Raw genomic sequence first — 17,695 nt, 5'->3', positions numbered from 1 at the left:
TAGTAGAGATATCATTTTATTCCTTTGATCCTTAAGGATTCAAATTCTAAGAATATAACTAGCTTCACCCAATTCCTTCATGCTAAACTGTTGAGTTAACAACAGTTTAACTGATGATAAATCTTCTACATCATTTCTGATAAGTAGAATATCAATGACATACAAAACGAGGAAGATCACATTTTTTTCCTTTATACGCTTATTAACACAAAATTCATCAAAGTTTTTCTCAAACCCAAAAGTCTTGATCATTTGATTGAATCTTTTATTCCATGAGTAGGATGCCTACTTAAGTCCATAAATGGATCTTAACAATTTGCAAAGTTTCTGCTCCTTTCCTTTGACAACATAGTAAGTGGGTTGAGCCATGTAAATGGTCTTATTAAGATAGCCATTCTGGAATGCTGTCTTCACATCCATTTGCGAGTTTCGTAATCAAGAGCAACTGCAATGGATAAGAGTGTGTGGATAGACTTGAGCATGCGTACTGGATAGAAGATCTCATCGTAATCGATGCATTTTTCTGTGTGTACCATTTTCCTACAAGTCTAGATTTATGTGTTTTCACTTTCCCTTTCGCATTTCTCTTCTTCTTGTAGGTCCACTTACACTTTATGGGTTTGATCCCAATCGATAAGTCTTCAAGTTCCCACACCGTATTGGATTTCACAGAATCCATTTTGACATCCATGGCCTGTTTCCAAAGCTTGGAATCAACGTCCTGCATAGCCTTCTCGTAAGTGAGTGGATCATCATCATCATGATTGGCTTTCGTATTATAAATGCTACCATCATAGATGAAGAAGTCTGGTTCTTAAAAACTCTCCCACTATGACGAATTCCCCTATGTTGTTGATTGTTTGCAGGTCTTTCCACAACTTTCTTGATAATTGAACTTGGTGATTTTTCTACAACTGGCGAAAGTTTCTCGAGTACCACTTTAACTCGAGGCTTAAAGTTGTCCATGTAGCTTTTCTCAAGGAAAGTAGCATGAGTAGAAACTTTAATCGTATTATTTTTCGGATTGTAGAATAATCCACCTTTTATTCCTTTTGGATATCCTACAAACATGCACAATTATGTCCGTGCAACCAACTTCTTTGCATCCTTATCCAGAATATGTGTTGGACAACCCTATATTCTAAAACGATTTAGAGTGGGTTTCTTTCCATGCCACAGTTCATAAGGTGTCTTACAAGCAGACTTGGTTGGCACATCATTTAGAATATAGTAAGTTGTTTGTATCGTATATCCCCAGAAGGAAGTAGCGAGTTGTGAATGGCTTAACATTGAACAAACCATGTCAAGCAAGGTTTTGTTCATTCTCTCAACTACACCATTCTGCTTTGGACTGCCCAGTGCAATCAACTAGGATAAAATATTGTTCTCTACAAGGTATAATAAGAAATTGTTAGACAAGTATTCCCCACCTCGGTTAGACCGAATGTTTTTTATGGATAAACCTAATTGTTTTTCCACTTTCGCACGAAAATATTGAAATTTATGAAAGGTTTTACTTTTGCATTGCATTAGATACACATATCCATGTCGAGAATAGTCGTCAATGAAAGTCATGTAATAATCGCAACCTTCTCGGGCACTGATGTTTATGGGACCACATACATCAATATGCACAAGTTCTAAAGGTTGGTTGGCCCTTGTACCTTTTGCATTAAAAGACCTCTTAGCCATTTTATCTTTCAAGCAAGATTCACATTATGGAAAACTAACTTCCTTAAACATACTTACGGGACCATCTTTCATGTGTCTACTAATTCTTTCTTGGTTAATATGACCAAGTCTTAAGTGCCATAGGTACCCCTCATTAGAGCGAGAAGTTTTAAGCTTTTTATTCACCATTTCAGTTTGAAGCGTTGAGTAGTTATTTGGTTTGATAAAATAGAGATTAATTTTCATCTAACCATTACAGATCGAAGAACGATTTTTATGAATAGTAATCCCTTTATTGAATGTTAAAGGATAATCATCATTAAATAAATATGCTACATAAATTAAGTTCCTCTTAAAATGATGTACATAAAACAAATCCTTTAAAACATTCCTAAAATTATCAAAATGTAAAATAACTTCTCCCACTGTTTCAGCTGAAACATAACTCCCATCTTTGGTTCACAACGAGAGGCTCTTGTCACGCAGACTTCTCATTTTGCTGAACCCCTGTAAAGAAATACACACATTTTTAGTGACTCTAGAACCAATAACTTAGTTGTCAATTGATTCTTCCACTAAGCAAGCTTTAACCACAAAGAGTTACATACCTTTTCCCTTTTCGGCTAGGTAATCCTTACACTTCTTGCAATTTTATCTGAAGTGACATTTCCTATTGTAGAAGAAACATTTGATCTTTTTAGGATCTTTTGACTAGTTAGTCTTCTTTTTATCCATATGAGGTGGAATCAAAGACTTAGTCGGTTTCTTCTTTCCCTTAGCTTTCTGCTTCCCCTTAGAGGACGAAGGGCTCATATCTAAGTTCACCTCAAGTTTCTCATAAACCGGCTTACCACCATTCCACATCAACTCATAGGATTGTAATTATTTCATAAGCTGAGTCAAGGTAAGCACCTTATTCCCCAAGTTATCCCGATTCTTTCAAGTCGGCTAGTAGTAGTAGCCACCTTAATGTACCAGATTGCGAGATTTATTTGACATTTGTAAACCCCCGATCAACTTCAAGATGAATGCGTGTGCGAATGTTCCTTTTCAACATCACTCGCAGAAACCTCGATAGTTTGGAAGTTGTCCTCCAACCATCTCATCTCGATCCAGCTACCCCTAAACTTGTTCGACACCTTCCCTAGTTGTTGCTCGCATGTTGCATTCCAATCAGCACTAATAACTGGCACCGTAACGATGTCCCCATCGACCGGTAGATTGAGTTGTAAACTAACGTCCTCGAGTGTAATTATACACTCGTCGCAGGAAAGATGGAATGTGTGTCTTCGGTCTTCATCTTTCGACCAAAGCACTGATAAGTGGGGGATCCAATTTAGTCCCCTCGAACATGTAAACCACATATAAAAATCCTGCATCTTGTAAGTGTCCATGAATGACATCCGATGCACCTTCGCTTAAATTGTTTATATATGTCTCCAAAATCCGATCTTTGGGCTGAGTATATAAATATAAAAAATTAATAACCTAAACAATATAATAATTAAATATTTAATAATTTAATAAATTTTCTTACCATTTGTAATTGAACATCTGAAATATGTTTGTCATCCAAACGAATAAGTTGATTTGTCATTTAAAAATGGTAACAAATAAGATAAAATCGAAGAGAATAAAATTTAAAAAAAGAATTAAAAAATAATTGAGGATTGAAATTGGAAATTGGAAATTGAGGATTGAAGATTGGGAGTTGAGAATTTAGGAAGGAAAAATGAGTATTAAGTATTTAGTTGAAAAGAATAAAGTTTGGAAGGGTTTATATAATAAATTTTATGGCTGTTGGAGCCCTTGTAGTTGTTGGAAAAGTTACTGTTGTAATAGTTATCGTTGAAAGGAAAACGCGTCCTACAAGATTCGTTTTGACTGATATGGCAGTGAAAACATGTCCTGTAGGATGTATTTTTATTCTCTCTCCCGAAAACGTGCCCTGTAAAACATATTTTCCTCTCTCTTCAAAAACAGCATAAATCGATAAATATATTTGAATTCAACCTACTTTCTCAAAAAAAATTCAACATATTTAATTAAATTAACCCCAAAACCTTTCTTACTCAATTTTAGCATCTCAATTCAAATTCCCATTTAATTTTTATATTTTTATAAATTCATTTAAGCTGGCGGATGAAAAAAAAAAAAAAAAACCCTCGCCGACATTTAGTTGATAAGAAACGGTTAGCGAGCAACCGTACCAAATCTTGTAAAGTGTCTACATGTGGCTAAAACTTGTCCAAGTCAAACTATTCTTTTTACTTTTCACCTGCTACCGCTTCCTCCGGTCACTTTCTTCCCCCGTTATTCTCTCTATTCCTCTGTCTCCATCCGGTCATTCTTTCCGGTACTTCCAAGTAATATGCATTGATTCACTATTATCCCATATTTAATACTTAATTAGAATGTTCTCGTATTGGTATAAATTTTAATATATTACTAATTTTAAAATACTTATAGAGTTAGTTGCATTAGCGTTTTCAAATTATAGTACAAATTTTAAATTCGTTCATAAGTTTCAGAATATTTTAATTTACTTTTTAAAGTATTAATGTTTATATTTAATAGATCTTTTCATTAATTTAGTTGTGAATTTAAACATTAAATATCAGTATGATTTTGATATAGAGTATATTTAAAACATATAGGTATAGATATAAATATGTGTGTTCTTCTGTATTGATAATTTAAATTTGACATATTAAAAAATAGGTTCTCATTAAAATTTAGGAGGACTAGTTTCTTTTTCTAAAACACATCAAATCTAAGTTGTCGGTAGGTAGTAGGTATATATATGTTTACAATTTGATTCACATATTTTAAGTATGCTTCACGTAAGATATAAACCTAGTATTTTAGTGATCAAATTAATGGCTAGACTAATGGAATGACAATACTTTAAAGACTCAACCGTAATGTTATGAAGTTTTTAGCCAATTTAGAATGTGAATCATAGGTTGATGATATATGATATAGTTAAATTATACTTATATACTTGTATTTTGTTTATTTTAGATCCCATTTAGGTATAGTTATGCTCTAAATGTCTTTATACTATTCGAATATGTAAAAATATAGTCATTCTATTTTAAATACTAATAATTTAGGTCCTCTAATTTTTTAGTTTAACAATTGAATCCCATTAAGATAACATCATCAAAGAATGTTTATTAAATTAGATTGTATGGCATTAAAACCAAAAACAATTCTCCATGTCGCCTATTTAAAGTCTCATGGAAATCATGTAAAAATATCAAACTTTCACTCTACTTATTTGAAACAAATTTGAACAACTTTTCAAATTCACATTCAGAACTAAAACCTTACAACCTTAAATTTAATATTTTTTTGTTTATTTGACATTCTAAGCATGTAATATTTAGCCATATGAATATTTTTGATGTCAAGCTACTAGATAATTCAATTTAATGGTAGTCTTTTGATGGGTTTATCATTGAACTTCAATTATTAAATCAAAAGTGTAAAAGGACTAAGTTCTTAGAATTAAAAGTAGAGGAGTTAAATTTCAAATATATAAAGAGTATAGGGACTAAAAGCATAATTAGAGCTCTTATTTAATGTTGCTTGAATTCTTACCTACTACTCATTCACTCATCATCTCCCGGTTCGGTTCTATTCGGACGATGACATGAAAGCGATCATAGCCGTCAATATTTGAGAAGAAAGAAATTTCGGCCGTTGGTTTTGTGAGTTTACATTATAGTTTAGAAGCAACAAGTTTTTCAATTGAAATGACTTTCCCTGGCCGTTTTATTAGCTTCCGATTCTTAACAGCTTAGAAAATTAAGCCCACGCGCCTGCATGGGCGATTGTCACCACTCAACACTGATTTTTTTTCTCTTTTCTGTTTTTAGTTTTACAAATTACTTTTTATCAAAGCCACCAATATTTTGACTAAAAACATCCCTTGAAAAGGCTGAGTTTCCTTTCCCTCTACTTTTCTTTCCAGGATAAGAAATTACTAATTAGGGTCTGTTTGATTCATATAAACTAATTTCTGGAAAAGATTTTCCAAATTTTCTGATTTTGATCAAGGAAAAATAGTTAAGTCACCACAAAAAGTATTCTTGGGCAATACTAAATATAAAAAATGTTTGAATTTGGGACTGGTTGGAATCGGATATATTATTAATATTCGATTTTGAGTTCGAAACAATTTTAAATATATAAATTTTTAAAGTTAGGGTTGAGTTAAAGTCAAGACATGACGGTAAATTATCGAGTCGAGTTGGGGCGAGCAAAAACCGTGGGGCCCACCCGGTTGCCAATTGCCATCACTGCTTTTGCTCACAGGCGATCTCAACAACTTTGCTTTTTCTGAAGATCTGTTATATCTGTGTGCAACTCCCTCATCGTTCTTTCATCGAACCGGATCTCTCACTGGCAGCCACTGTCATCTTCACTCTCTAAATCTCCTCCTTGATCCTTTATTGTTCAGGTAATTCTTTTCACTTCATTTAGAATTTGAGCTGAAATCATGGATTTTGATGTTTTGTGGATGATGGAACTGAATCCTAGAGCTAGAATTTAGTTTGATTTTCTTCTCTTCTTTATCTGGATATTTACTTAGCTTCTTCTGCTTCATTTCCTTTACTACTTCTCTGCAAATTTTATGGTAATTGAGTTGGTTAGAAATTGCCCTAAAAAAATCATGCCTTCTAATTAAAGGCTGAAATGGGTTGCTCACTACACTAACTTCACCTCTGTTTTAGACCTTTGGTAATATTGACTGTAACAACAGATGAACATACTTTGCTTCACTTCTACTAGTTTTCTGAGTTTTGTGTTGATTTCTTTGATTTTGTGTTAGTGAAATCATTCATCCAAAATTACTTGTAGATTTGTGAAGATAAATTAGAAAAAACTAAGTGTGTTGCTCACCAATTAAATCAACCCATCATCTTCTTCTTCAACATTATCAATGTGAACTTCACTTTTGTAATACTTTTCTTCATAACTATAATGTAAAGGATTGAAGTATCAAGTAATTGAATTTGAAACTTGATAGTCTTAGATCATTTTCAACTAATCATCTCAAATTTATGGACTTGAGTTTGATAGATTTTTCATTATGCACCAATGTGATTAGGTGCCTAGATTTTACCTTCTTTTCGAAATATATATAAAAGAGACATTACGAATTTTTGTTGTTTACGACAATGTTATTGTCTAACAAGTTTTCAACTCAAGCCATGAATCTATTATTAATTAAATTTATAGATTAAAATTATGAAAGAAAGTATTTAGAAAATATGTTTTAATTAACTATTAAATTTGGTATTCTAGATTAATTATGAAAAAATTATTTTTTAGTTATGAAAATATTTTTGTTGCATTTGTTTTACTTAAAACAACTTATAAAAATGGGTTTAGAAAAATTTATCAAGCAACGAAAAATATTTTGCATAAAACCATTTAAATATCAGAAAAATACCATATATTTTTAGAAAATCAAACAATTTTTAGAAATCATTTTTGAAAGTAATTTTCAATGAATCAAACAGATGAATTGATCAATTCTCTAGTTAAATATAAATATAAATATAAAATTTTATGTTAATTATAAAATAATTAGTTAATAATTAATAAAAATATATATTTTAATATATGATTAAGGGCCAGTTTTTCATTGCTTAAAAAAAACACTTCTGACTCCAAAAACACTTTTGAAAGAAAAGCTGTGAAGAACAAGCTGCGAAGAACAAGCTGCTTTTGGCTGAAATTTTTAGCTTTCAGAAGTACTTTTGAAAAGCACTTTGAAAAGCACTTCTGAAAAGGAGCTGAAAAGGAGAAGCTAAAAATTTTAGCTTTTCCTCTCCCAAAAGCACTTTTAGTGCTTAATTACTTTTTTACCCTTCCAATAACATAGTATTTTTCTTTTTTTCTTGGTATTTAATTACAATTGTGTTAAAATCATTAATTAAAAATAAAAAAATATTTTTTAAAATACTAATTACAAATATTTAAATATTTAAAATATAGTTTATATATTCTAATTAAATTTTATAAATAATTAATATTTATTGCTTAAAATATTTTATATATTAAAATATTTACAATTTATATTTTATATATTAAAATATTAACAACAAGTTATAATAATTTTTTTATATTATTACTAAAATATAATAATATTAACTAATTTAAATATTATTTAAATACATATTTGTTACTTGATAATAACATGTCTAAAATGGACATTTTATTTCTCAAAAGCACTTTTTGATAACAATACTAAACACTCAAATTTTAAACTAAACTTGACATTTTTTAAAAGTACTTTTCAAAAGCAACGAAGAAATTGCCCTAAATATTTGTTAAGAGTCAAACTAACTCAAGTACTAATATGCTTTCACATCAATGGCCTACATGTCATAAGTCACGGAGTCAAGTAAGATTATGCGCAAACTCTTCCGTTTGTCATGAATCCTCCTGTTGATACAATGTGGTTCTATTTTGTGAACTTGTTAGGGCTTTCAACAAATTTTGGAGACAAAACTTTGACCATAGAACAATATTGACTTGTTGAAGTACCCCTCAACCTATGAACCTGTAAGTCTCTCGATAGAATTGAGGATAGGGTTGTTCATGGGTTAGGTCAAGTTTGAGTCGAGCCTAAGCATGACATTGATATACTTTATACTTGCCTAAGTCCGACTTAATTCAAAATATGAATTTAAAATTTTGTGCAATTTTGCCCATATATGTAAATATCTAATCTAAGCACATTTTAAGTCTACCCATATTATTTTTAAAAATATATATTAATTTTAATTTAATATCTAACTATTTTATATATTTTCTATTTATAAAAAATTATTTAGTCATCTTAAAATTTTTAGTTATACATATTATTTTTAAAATATTTATATTAATTTTAATTTAATATCTAATTATTTTATATTTTTATTTATAAAAATTATATTTAGTCATTTTAACATTTTTTAATGTTTACATTATAGTAGTATATAATACAACTATAAATTTAATTTTTAAGTGTTATAAATTACATAATATATAAAAGTAACATAATGTAAAATATTACAAACTTAAAAAAAAAAAAAGGAAGTCAGGCCGAGCTCGAGCCTTAAATGTTCAAGCCTAAGCCCAGACCATGTTTTAAATGGGTCTAATTTTTTTCCTAAGCCTATTTTTTGTCTAATATTTTTGTACAAACCCTCTCAAATTTTGGACGGGTAGCTCGGTCCATAAGCAGATATAATTGAGGCACATCAACAATATTCAAATTTTATTAATTATAAATAAATATATGTTTTCAAAATATTTTGCAACTAAAAAGATAAGAATATATATTTTTAAAAATTCTGAAAAAATGTTCATTTAAATAAGAGTGAGCATTCAATTGAATCGAGTAAAAAGTTTTGAATTAATTGACTTGGCAAGTTTTATTTTATCATTCTAACATAAATTTTTTTTCAAATCGAATTGAGTGAAATTGAATAAATTGGTTTGAATTAAATTAAAAAAAAGAGATTAAAGTATGTAAAACCTTGTTTAACTGAATTCTAATTTAGAGTATATAAAATTGACATCATATATATTTGAAATCTCTTTAAAAAAGAACACGCGAAAACAATATACTTTAGCATGAGAAACATAATTTGATATTTTACTTGTTTAAGGTCTCGGATTTAACATTTTGAAGAAATTTTATTTTTTAAAAGTTAACATTTTATAGATTTTTAGAAATTTATATAAATTTATATTTTTATAAAATATTGGAAATTTTTCTTTTGTTTCTTTTGTAATTTTGTAAGAGAGGCGAGTTAATTAAAAGTAGAATAACTCAAAGTATAAAAAATCGACTGAAAATAAATTTTGCTGGCCCTACATTTAGATTCAAGAGGTGAATTCAATTTAATTTGAGTGAAATATAAAATAGTAAGAAGTGTTTATTATTATTATTATTATTATTATTGTTATTATTATTATTATTATTATTATTATTATTATTATTATTATTATTATTATTATTATTATTATTATTATCATCTAAGCTTACATAAATTACTCGAACTTAATTTTAGTTAAATATATTAATTTGGCAAAATGATAAAAAATTGGAACACAGAACATATTTATTTCATAATAGACCAAAAAATCTTAACACTCATAATTAATTCATTTATTTTAGCATTGCATGAAGAAAGCTTTATTAAGCATAATATAACAAAATTCCATCCATTTATGGATTCTTAACTGTTTAAAAGAATATTAATATATATATTAGTATTTAAATTTTATTTGTGAAATTAAAACATCTTAATAATATATCAAATATTAATCTATAATATTTTAAATAAATTCTTTAAAAATTTAAAATAAAGTTTAATATAATGATAAAAATTATTGACAAGAGTTGAAAGTAAGGGTAAGTTAAATTACATTATCAAGTAGAAGACTTGTGTTTAAACTTTGGAGATGATATTCTTTGAAAGGGTAACCATGAACTTCCAAAAGATTACACTCTAATTGCTTCCAAGAAATAGAGGTCATTTGTTCTTTTATTGGAAAAATAAAATATTAAAAAAACATGTTTGGTTAAAACTTTTAAAAATGATTTTTTTGAAAAATAAAAATAAAAATGTAAAAATTAGAAAGAAAAATTTCATTGTTTTCACTAAAATGTTTTGTAAAACAAAACAAGGATTTTTATTAATTTTAAATGAATTGGCTTGGTTCAAATTCATATAAGGGCAAAAATAAATTTTCTAACAATTTTCATATATTAGATTTAGTATTCTGGTTTGAATCTATATAAATATAAAAGAAATATATTTTATTTCTCATGTTTTTATTATGGAAAAAGATAAAATATGTAATAGTTTCTGTATTCATTCCAAATTTAGAATTTAGTGTTTATACTTTTATTTTTACAAATTTAATTCCTTTATTTTTAGACTTCAAAATTGATTTTAATTGTAACTAAAAATAATATTGTAATGAACTTGAATATAACAAAATTATTTTAACAGTGTTAACAATTGAATCTAAGTTTTGGAATAAGAAAAGTAGAGATATTGAATCCCTTAAAATAAAATTATAAGGACTAAATTCTAAATTTTGTGAAGAGTAGAAAATCTTATGGTTTACTTTAACCTATAAAAAATAGGTATCAAACATGCTTTTATTATTTCTATTTATTAATGGTATTTTTCAATTTTGAAAAAATAGAAAAGTTTTAATCACAATTAGGCCCCTGAACTATACCCATATTCCTGCTTTGATATTTGTTTTTTTTTTTGGGTTTATTTGTTCTTTTCCCCTTTGGAAAAGAAGACGTACACACATATTTGATCGGATTTACAATTTGGGTTATTTTGGAGGTTTTTGTACGTAAGTTAAATGGAGCGGGACCCAGAGTCCGATCCGCAACCGGAATGGGCAGCTCCGGGACCCGAAACGGGGCTTGAAGGTAAAGAGGACTCTTCTTAACTTATTTGTTTTTCTTTGGTTTTTGGATTCAGGATTTTTGTGTAATGTGGGATGTGATACGACGTTTTAGTTTGAAATGCAGAACCGGTTTGGCGGTTGGGATTAGGGGGTGAGTCGGAATCTTACCCGGAGCGACCCAATAAAGCTAATTGTATTTACTATTTGAGGACTGGGTTTTGTGGATACGGCTCCAAGTGTCGGTTCAATCATCCACGTGATCGTACCGGGGTAAATAGTTGATAATTTGATTGAATTGTTCATTGTTTCTTATCTGACTTGAAGTTTCCTTTGAAGGGTTTTTTTTTTTTTGTATAATTGAGGGAGGGGGAATTACATCAACAGGGTTTGAACCCTGGCCATTGAGGTGTCAAGAAGGGTTTGAAGGGTTTTGATTGGTTTTTTTGTTTGATTATGATCTTTCGAGTGATGAGGTATTGAATTGTAAGGTAAAAAATGAAAAGTTTGTTGTTAATGCATTATGAGCTAGTGTAATTGGCAATCTTAGAAATAATTTATTCTTGTTTGTTGTGATTGTTGAAAGAAATGCCATATGATGATGATGATGATGATGATGATGATGATGATTGCCTTAGGTTATGGGAGCTGCAAGCGGTGATGTAGGGGAGTATCCAGAGAGAGTGGGCCAGCCAGTTTGTCAGGTACTATTGAATTAGATTGTGTCTTAAATGTTTGGCAAACTCGAGGTATATGTGTCGAATCGCTATAATTTCAACAATGTGCATTGCTAAATTCTTTGTAACTAAGTATGCCTTTATGTCCACTTCATTTTATCTTTAGAAGGAGAGAGTTAAGGTCCTGAATTTTCAGTGAATAGGTTGTGATTGGTTTAACAGTTTAGGGAAATGGTGTCTAGTAAGTTGCCCTTTTACGTTGATTATGGTTATTTATTTATTTATTGATTTGCAGTATTATATGAGGAAGGGGACATGCAAATTTGGTTCTTCCTGTAAATACCATCATCCTAAGCAGGGAGGTGATTCTGTTAGCCCCGTGCCACTAAACTATCTTGGATATCCATTACGTCCGGTTTGTATTTCTTCACATTAAGACCATTTACATATTTAGTTTTCAAGTTCGCTTAATAATTGGATTGCACTTTAAAACAGGGTGAAAAAGAGTGCTCTTACTTTGTGAAGACAGGACAGTGTAAGTTTGGTGCAACATGTAAATTCCATCATCCTGTGCCACCAGCTGTAGAGGTTCCCGCACCATCTCCAACTTCTCAGGTTGCACCTCTGCCAACTCCACTTTCTGCACCTACATTATATCACAGGACGCAATCACCGTCTGGCCCTTTGTCTCAACAATATGGAGTTGTAATGGCAAGTTCTCCCCTGATGCCAGGCTCATATGTGCAAGGCCCTTATGGTCAATTGCTTATTTCCCCAGGCATGGTTTCTTTTCCAAGTTGGAATCCCTATCCGGTAGGTGAATTAGAATTTATTCAGTTTCCTTAATCGTGATTAAACATAATTTAGTTTTATTGTTAAGGTTGTTAATGCACATGGTGTAGGCAGCTGTTAGTGTCGGTACTCAACCCGCTGTTGGATCAAGCTCAATGTTTGGGGTGACACCATTATCTCCTTCAGCACCTGCCTATACTCGGTCTTATCAACCCACACCTTCTAGTGTTGTGCCTTCGAGTAGTATTCAGGAGCGATCATTTCCCGAGAGACCTGGTCAACCAGAATGTCAGTATTATATGAAAACAAGAAATTGTAAATACGGATCCTCTTGTAAATATCATCATCCGCCAGAAGTGATTGCACCAAAAGTTGATGTCATCCTCAACCCCCTCGGTCTTCCTATTTGTCCAGTAAGCGTTCATAAATTTCTATATAAATGTGATGCTTTTTACAAGATCGGGACATAAAATTTTGATCTTGTTTTAATACTTTTTGCTTGTAAGCATGACTTACAATTATAGTTGCTCTATTGCTTTTCCAACAACTGATTTCTTTTCTGTAATTATTTAGAATCTATTTAGGTTCCTTTTGTGTGTTCCAACTTGCAACTAGGCCTAATCAAACGCACAAGAGTTTTCCCCATCATCAGAGTTTTCTTTTTCTTTAGAGAAATTGAAGTTCTATAGTAAAGGCAAAAAAGTAAGCTTGAGAAACTAGGCATATAGGTCATACAAACACTAGTATCTCAATCGGTTATGATCGTCAGAATTTGGAAATTTAAAAAATGAGTTATTCAGTATTCTAAAAATGCAACGAAAGTTACTTTGGTCCGCACAGTATGCTGAAAACAATCTTTCCTTAAAAGTTACTTTGGTCCGCACAGTATGCTGAAAACAATCTTTCCTTAATTTAGACTATCCTTTCCAAGCTAGCTTGGTTGCAGGTTTCACTTGGAGAGCTTCATTTTTTGTTACGGTGACTAGCTTAAGAAGCATGCTAGGATTTGAAGAAGATTCTTATTTTGCATGAGCTAAAGCCTTCTTTCTTCTTAGTTGTGATTATTATCTATATATAAATTCTTTTGGCTTATCCCATGATCTCAGTGAAAAATCATTGCTATGAATAGGCATGTCTTTGTACTCTTAAATACAAGGTGAGACTATTCATGATTGAAACTATAATTTGTATATCCATCAACTGGTAGGTAACTATCATGAATTTATTATGGTTGAATGGCATTATTAAAGAAATTGTAATTATTGCTTGTGGTCGGCTCTTCTGGGCCAAGTGTATTACCTTTCTTTCTTGATGTTATTCTTCCGAATTCTATTAACAACCTGTTAGTCCAATATCTTTGTTACTTGGACTAGCTTGAGAGTGTTGGATAGCGGTATGTGTCCAACACAATATTCAAATTTTTATAAGATTTCTATGTATTCGTGGAGAAACTTTGGGACCTTATCGCCATTATCTTATCCAGATATATGTTGGATATGGGTTTCAGGCATAGTTAGTTCAATAAAAATTAAAGGTCGAAGCAACATAGCTTAATATTCATGCTCGCTAGCATCGTGTTGCATGAATGGCTGATTATATTTTATCTTATGGCTTTTGGTACATTAGCCATGCAACTTATTTATGATAGGACCAATATTGTTATATGTACACTTTTACATTCTTTAGAAACAATTTTCAAGAGCATGAGTGAGCAAATTATGGTGGAATTTTGATTTTATAATTCATGAAATGCAGAGTCTTTTATGACAAGTGGATAATTTTCACAAGAGGGCCTTTCTACGTCTCTTTTCTCATAATTTGTTGTTCATATATTCATTTGTGTTTTTTTTGTAATGGCATCAGGGTGCACCACCTTGCATTCATTATTCGCAACACGGAGTGTGCAAGTTCGGAGTTGCTTGCAAATTTGATCATCCTATGGGAACGCTGAGTTACAGTCCATCTGCTTCTTCCCTTACCGATATGCCTGTTGCTCCTTATCCTATTGGATCAACAGGTGGTACTCTAGCTCCATCATCCTCATCTTCGGACTTGCGACCAGAACAACTTTCCAGGTCCAACAAGGAATCTGCTCCACCCATAATGTCATCATCAGTGAGCGCATCTAGTGAATCAGTTGGTTCTATTTTTTCTAAAGGTGGACTGGTTCATCATTCAAGTGCACAACAATCAAGTCAGAGTTCTTTCGGCAGTGGCAACAACAGTAGCACTACCAAGGCACAAGCTTCCAGCTAAGTGAAAACAGAAGTAACTACTTCAATTCCGATTTTTATCAAGATCATGAACTGAAACATTATTTCGTTTTTGGTGCAAGTCTTCGAAAGTGGGAGGCTTCATTTCTTTGTTATCACGGTTCCACAATTCAGGTCTATGCATAGCATCTCTAATCATCTGTATTCATATAGTCCATCATAGGGCCATCTATTGTATCTTGAATAAACCCACAGCCTAAGCTTAGAAAGTTTAGTAAAAGCCATACACCTAGATTTTGAATAACCATTGAAGAACCTCTGCAGTTACATTAGGGAAAACTGTGTCAACCCGCCCAATTTTTTGGAGTCGTGTGTTGCATTTGTTCACCATTTGATCTTTTATTGTAACCTAAAAAGTCATTGTGGAGTTGGACTAAAGTATACACAATGACTTTGCGTATTGAAAAGTCGTTTTTAATTATATATAGGTTTAATGACAAATTTAGTCACTAATGTTTACATATTTTGTCAAAATGGTCCTAATTATATTTTTGAGTCTTTTTGGCCATCAACCTTTGTTCTTTTTTTTCAAATTGTTTTTCTAACAAATTTGATGGAAGTACTATTAAAAATTTAACGTGATAATGTGAAATATTTTTAATGAGATGTAATTATTACTTAGGTAACTCAATAAGATAATTATATGTGAAAAATAATAAAATAAATAAATCATACATGAAATTAAAAATAATTATTAATTTAAAGAAAATAAACATAATTATATAAAATGGGTTTCAAAATGAATGCATGTTCGAAAAGATAATTTATAAATCAAACCGAAAATACTGAATGTGAGCATCCATTTTGAAATTTTTAAGATAAATATGTTTATTTATTTATTTTATTATTTTCTACATGTAATTATTTTATTGGGTTATTTAAGTAATAAATTACATCTCATTAAAAATATTCCACACATTAAATTTTACATTATTCCGTTAACTTTTTAACGGTACTTTCATCAAATTTGTTAAAAAATAATTTGAAAAAAACAAAAACAAAAGTTGATGGCAAAAAAAGGCCCAATAATATAATTAGGGTCATTTTGACAAAACATGTAAACGTTAGTGGCCAAAATTGTCATTAAACTTTATATATAATATAGCTAATTTTGTCGTTTTTAATATAATGTTTTCTTAGTAACAACTAAATTTATTTGTCTAAAAATGTTTTAATTACAAAATAAAATTGTTATGATATTTTTAGCACAATGATAATATTTTAGTTATAAAACTATTACATGACAACATATTGGTTGCAAAATAGAATTGAACAATGTAAATTTCGATGTCAAATCTTTTATGTAACTGTAATAATATTAGTTGCCAAATATTATTTTATAATAATATTTTAATTGGTTGTGTATTACGTTGCACATCGATAATATGTCATTGTCAAAATTTATTTTAACTATCATGAAATGTGGTTGGCAAATCATTTATATAACAATAATACCATTGATTGCAAATATTATTTTGCAACGACATTTTAATCAGATGTGTATAACATTGCACAACAACCATATGTCATCGTCAAATATTTATTCTAACAATCATAAAATGTGGTTGCCATGCAATAACAATAATGTGATTTTTAATATTTTATGTAATAATATTTATATAGTTTTGAAATATTAATTTGCAACGACATAAATCTTTTGTTACATCTTATGTTATATAACAATATTAGTCATTGTAAAAAGTCAATTTTAACAACTATAATATTTGGTTACAAAATTTTATACGTGACGATATTATTATGATTGTTGAATTTTATTTTACATCAAAATATTATCTAGTTGGTAAAAAAATGGGTAATGACAATTTTAAAGGAACTTGTTATTTGTTTTGAAATAATATTATTTGGTTGTAAGTCTTCCACTTAAAGTAGCTAGTGGAGATACAAATTGTTGCTAAGATCTAGATATAGAAGGTTCTTCTGCATCAAGACCTCCTATGCTTGAAGCTGACAATTATGCCTACTAGAAAACAGGCATGGAGATCTTTATAAAGTCAATTGACAAGAAAGCTTGACATATTGTATTAACTGGATGAGAGGCACCTGAGATTGATAGTGACAATGGGGGAGTTACAAAGCCAGAAATACAATGGACCATAAAGGAAGAGAAGCTGGCAAATGCTAATTCAAAGGCATTATATGCAATTTGCTATGGAGTGGATATGCATGAATTCGAAAGAATTGCCAAATGCACTATAGCAAAAGATGCTTGGGTGGAAACAACTCATGAGGGAACCTCCACAGTTAAGCAGTCAAAGATGCAAATGCTAACTTCAAGATTTAAAAGTCTGTGGATGCAAGAATTAGAGACAATTGGTGAATATTATGCAAAATTGAGTGACTTATCAAACCAAGCCTTTGCATCAGGTGAAGAGTATTCAAATGCCAAGATTATAAGAAATGTGCTGAGATCTTTCCTTGAAAGATTTTCCATCAAGGTCACTATCATTGAGGAGGCCAAGAACTTAGAAAAACTGGCTATAGATGAATTCATTGGTTCTCTACAAACCTTTGAAATGAATCTAAATGAAGCAAAATGTATCATGGCAAAAAGAGACAAAAGTATTGTAACAACCCGTTTTCAGTGAAATCGAAACAGTGGTTTCGGGACCACAAATTTGATGTAGAAATATTTATTTTAATATTATTTTAATGTCTACGGAAAGTTAGTATAAAAATTTCGTTAATAAATTTTCCCGTTTGCATGTTTAATTTGATAAAAAGGATTAAATCGCATAAAGTGCAAAATTTGAGTTCTATAAGTAAAGGTATCAAATGACTATGAAATTAATTATTTAAGGGTTTGATGTGGTAATTATACCA

At 30.3% G+C, this 17,695-nt stretch overlaps 1 protein-coding gene across 6 annotated transcripts; it reads left to right on the top strand.

Annotated features, from left to right (window-relative positions):
- Nucleotides 1-5,992: 5,992 nt before the first annotated feature.
- On the top strand, nucleotides 5,993-15,313 carry LOC105777285 (zinc finger CCCH domain-containing protein 34). 6 transcript variants are annotated; one of them, XM_052622267.1, is made up of 9 exons: nucleotides 6,024-6,139; nucleotides 8,173-8,253; nucleotides 11,049-11,137; nucleotides 11,240-11,385; nucleotides 11,751-11,816; nucleotides 12,085-12,204; nucleotides 12,285-12,602; nucleotides 12,692-12,994; nucleotides 14,445-15,313. In XM_052622267.1, the coding sequence occupies exons 3-9, from the start codon at nucleotides 11,068-11,070 to the stop codon at nucleotides 14,835-14,837; spliced, it is 1,416 nt and encodes a 471-aa protein (XP_052478227.1). In that variant the 5' UTR covers nucleotides 6,024-6,139; nucleotides 8,173-8,253; nucleotides 11,049-11,067; the 3' UTR covers nucleotides 14,838-15,313. The 6 variants fall into 6 exon arrangements, with proteins under 6 accessions (XP_012455914.1, XP_052478227.1, XP_052478229.1 ...); XM_012600460.2 differs by lacking the exon at nucleotides 8,173-8,253 and having other exon boundaries at nucleotides 5,993-6,139; XM_052622269.1 differs by lacking the exon at nucleotides 8,173-8,253 and having other exon boundaries at nucleotides 6,121-6,139; nucleotides 11,064-11,137.
- The last annotated feature ends 2,382 nt before the right edge of the window (nucleotides 15,314-17,695 follow it).

Source organism: Gossypium raimondii, chromosome 10, assembly GCF_025698545.1.
Source record: "Gossypium raimondii isolate GPD5lz chromosome 10, ASM2569854v1, whole genome shotgun sequence".
NCBI lineage: Eukaryota > Viridiplantae > Streptophyta > Magnoliopsida > Malvales > Malvaceae > Gossypium > Gossypium raimondii.
The sequence above is the reverse complement of the archived record's forward strand: the minus strand, read 5'-3'. Positions and strand labels throughout refer to the sequence as shown.

Bases quoted from the DNA above. Each gene is read 5' to 3' on its own strand.
- LOC105777285 (XM_012600460.2), top strand. From the start codon at position 11,068: ATGGAGCGGGACCCAGAGTCCGATCCGCAACCGGAATGGGCAGCTCCG. The intron at 11,817-12,084 runs GTACTATTGAAT...ATTGATTTGCAG, and splicing joins TGGGCCAGCCAGTTTGTCAG to TATTATATGAGGAAGGGGAC. The intron at 12,205-12,284 runs GTTTGTATTTCT...ACTTTAAAACAG, and splicing joins TTGGATATCCATTACGTCCG to GGTGAAAAAGAGTGCTCTTA.